General features: G+C 34.6%; 1 protein-coding gene across 1 annotated transcript; it reads left to right on the top strand.

The window, feature by feature from the left end:
- Positions 1 to 1309: 1309 nt before the first annotated feature.
- LOC145040916 (protein LYK5-like) lies at positions 1310 to 2374 on the top strand. The gene has a single exon (XM_078988798.1). The coding sequence runs from the start codon at positions 1310 to 1312 to the stop codon at positions 2372 to 2374; it is 1065 nt and encodes a 354-aa protein (XP_078844924.1).
- Positions 2375 to 2645: the final 271 nt, after the last annotated feature.

Consider the following 2645-nt stretch of genomic DNA (forward strand, 5'->3'; position numbering starts at 1 on the left):
TTATTACACTTAATATTAATGTGTAGAGCAAAATTCAAAATTATTCATTTAATTAGATATAATACAAAAAAAATATTGTTTTCGACATCCTAACACCATATACGATCATGAAATTTTATATAATAGCTCATTACATTACATTGTTTATATAATTACTTTATGAATTATGTTCATGCATTATTATATTTTATTCTGACAAAAAAACACTAACTAATGCAAAGGTATCTCAAATAAAAACCTTTTGAACAGTTTAGTTTTTTGGGCCCAGTTACAAATGGTTCAGTTTTTTATTTGTCTAACAACCGGTCCAATTTGGTAAAAACCCGGTTTGACCCGTTCAATGAAAAACCAGCCCGGTCCAGAACACGTTCAAGTATCAACTAAAAACAGAATAAAGTAAAACAGCCGTTTAATTCCTTTTTAATTCTAAATACTTATGAAACAGTCGTATGAAGGACAATTGTATCCTTTTCACCCCTTTTTGGTTTAACAACTCATCATCCTTTCATTTCATCAACTACTTAACTTCAATCATTTCACAAAGTGTTTCGATTCCAACGCCACTTTCCGATCAACCATGAATCCATTATGGAAACCACATTCTGGAATGTAACAATTCCAACACAACAAAACTAACCCCGGAATTCCTCTACACTTGCAATGGAATCCAATCGTGTTCCACCTTCTTAATCTTCAGAACTCAACCTCTTTACAACACAGTTTTCACCATTTCCAAGCTTATGTCAACCGACCCTACGGATGTCGCCCGAATCAACGGAATCACTGATTCCGCCGGAATCTTGCCACTAAACGAAGAGCTAATTATTCGGGTTGCATGTTCTTGTTCTGGTAAGTACTATCGAGCTAACACATCTTTTGTTATTCCAATTAACACCAACTATTTCACTATCGCAAATTTCACATTCCAAGGTTTAACCACATGTGATTCCCTCCAAAAGAACAATATTTATAAAGAAAATGATTTACAAGTTGGTGGCAAGATTCGTGTCCCACTTAGATGTGCGTGTCCTAAAGTTAATCAAACCATGTCGGGAATCAGGTTTCTGTTGACTTACTTGAGTACTTGGCAAGATTCAATCAAGAAAATTAGTAAACGGTTTGATGTGAAATTTCAAGATTTAGTTTTGGAAAACGGTTTTTCTTCTGTTAAAGATTTGATTTTTCCGTTTACTACCCTTCTTGTTCCTCTGTGTCTACCGAACCTTTAAGTTCTCAAACAAGAACATTCTATCGGAATCGGAATCGAAATCAGAATCCAAAGTTGTCAAAGAAAGGAATCATTATCGGGATGATATCAGGTGGTTGCTTGGCCATTCTTTGTGGTGTTTTTGTGATATGCTTAGTATCGAAAAGGAAAAGAGCGAATAAGGGTAAAATCGTAAAATTGGAGTTGCCTAAAGATATCCAACTTGGTATTGCTAGTGTTGATCAAGTTCTCAAAATCTACAAATTTGAAGAATTAGAGGAGGCCACGGACGGATATACCCTCGAAAAGAGATTAAGTGCTTCGGTTTATAAAGGAAGTATAAAGGGTAGAAAAGTCGTGATTAAACAAACGGAGACACACGCGAATAAAGAGGTGAAAATTCTCCAAAAAATTAATCATTTCAATCTTATTGGTCTTTACGGAGTTTGTGAACACGATAAATCTTGTTATCTTGTTTACGAATTCATGGAAAACAGTTCATTAAACGAATGGCTTCGAGATTTGACTTGTCAAGAAAGTCAAACATGGAATAATCGTATTCGTATTGCTTTAGATGTTGCTAAAGGTCTTCAATATCTACATAATTTTGCGAATCCAACATACGTTCATAAATATATAAACAGTAGCAATATTCTATTAACTAAGGATCTACGCGCCAAGATTTCAAAATTTGGTCTTACAAAGTCAACACAGAAGGGCGAAAATGTAAATTCATCCATAAAATCTCGTTCAGAGTCAAAGGGGTACCTCGCACCGGAGTATTTAGAGGCAGGATTTGTGACAACGAAGACCGATGTGTATGCATTTGGAGTTGTTTTGTTAGAATTGATAACGGGGAAAAAAGCTGTTTATGAGAATGATGATGATGGGGGACAAGTGATGTTGTGTGAAGAAGTTGTATCGATTATGGGTGATGGAAATAATGCGAAAAGTATGGTTAATTACATTATTGACCCTCGGTTGAAAGTTAGACATGCGCTCGGGTTTGTTATAGATCAAGATGAACTTGCACTGTGTTTGGTGAAACTGAGTATTGGTTGTTTGGAAAGTGAACCATCGAGAAGATTAAGTATGAACGAGATTGTTTCTACTCTTATGATGATTCAAATGGATCCACAAAGCTTGGGTGCCATGTTTTTGGTGTAGGTTTTTAAGGTTAATTGTATTTGTAAATAAACTTTGATTTAAAGAGCTTGTTGAAGGATGCATAATTGTATATTCAAGAAACACTTCTAAGGACAAGCACTCACACAGAAAGGAGTAGTGTAGAATTAAAATGAGGGTAAGTGAGTAGTATAACTCATAGCTCATTTAATTTGTTTGTGCTTTTCATATAATAAGGTATTGGAAGTGGGTTAATTTGATTTAAAAGGCAAGAGAATACAAGAGTTTTCATATATAGTAATGATAACATGTA

The sequence above is a fragment of the Lactuca saligna genome, chromosome 4, assembly GCF_052625555.1.
Source record: "Lactuca saligna cultivar CGN05327 chromosome 4, ASM5262555v1, whole genome shotgun sequence".
NCBI lineage: Eukaryota > Viridiplantae > Streptophyta > Magnoliopsida > Asterales > Asteraceae > Lactuca > Lactuca saligna.

Coding starts and splice junctions, on each gene's coding strand:
- LOC145040916 (XM_078988798.1), top strand. CDS start 1,310: ATGATATCAGGTGGTTGCTTGGCCATTCTTTGTGGTGTTTTTGTGATA.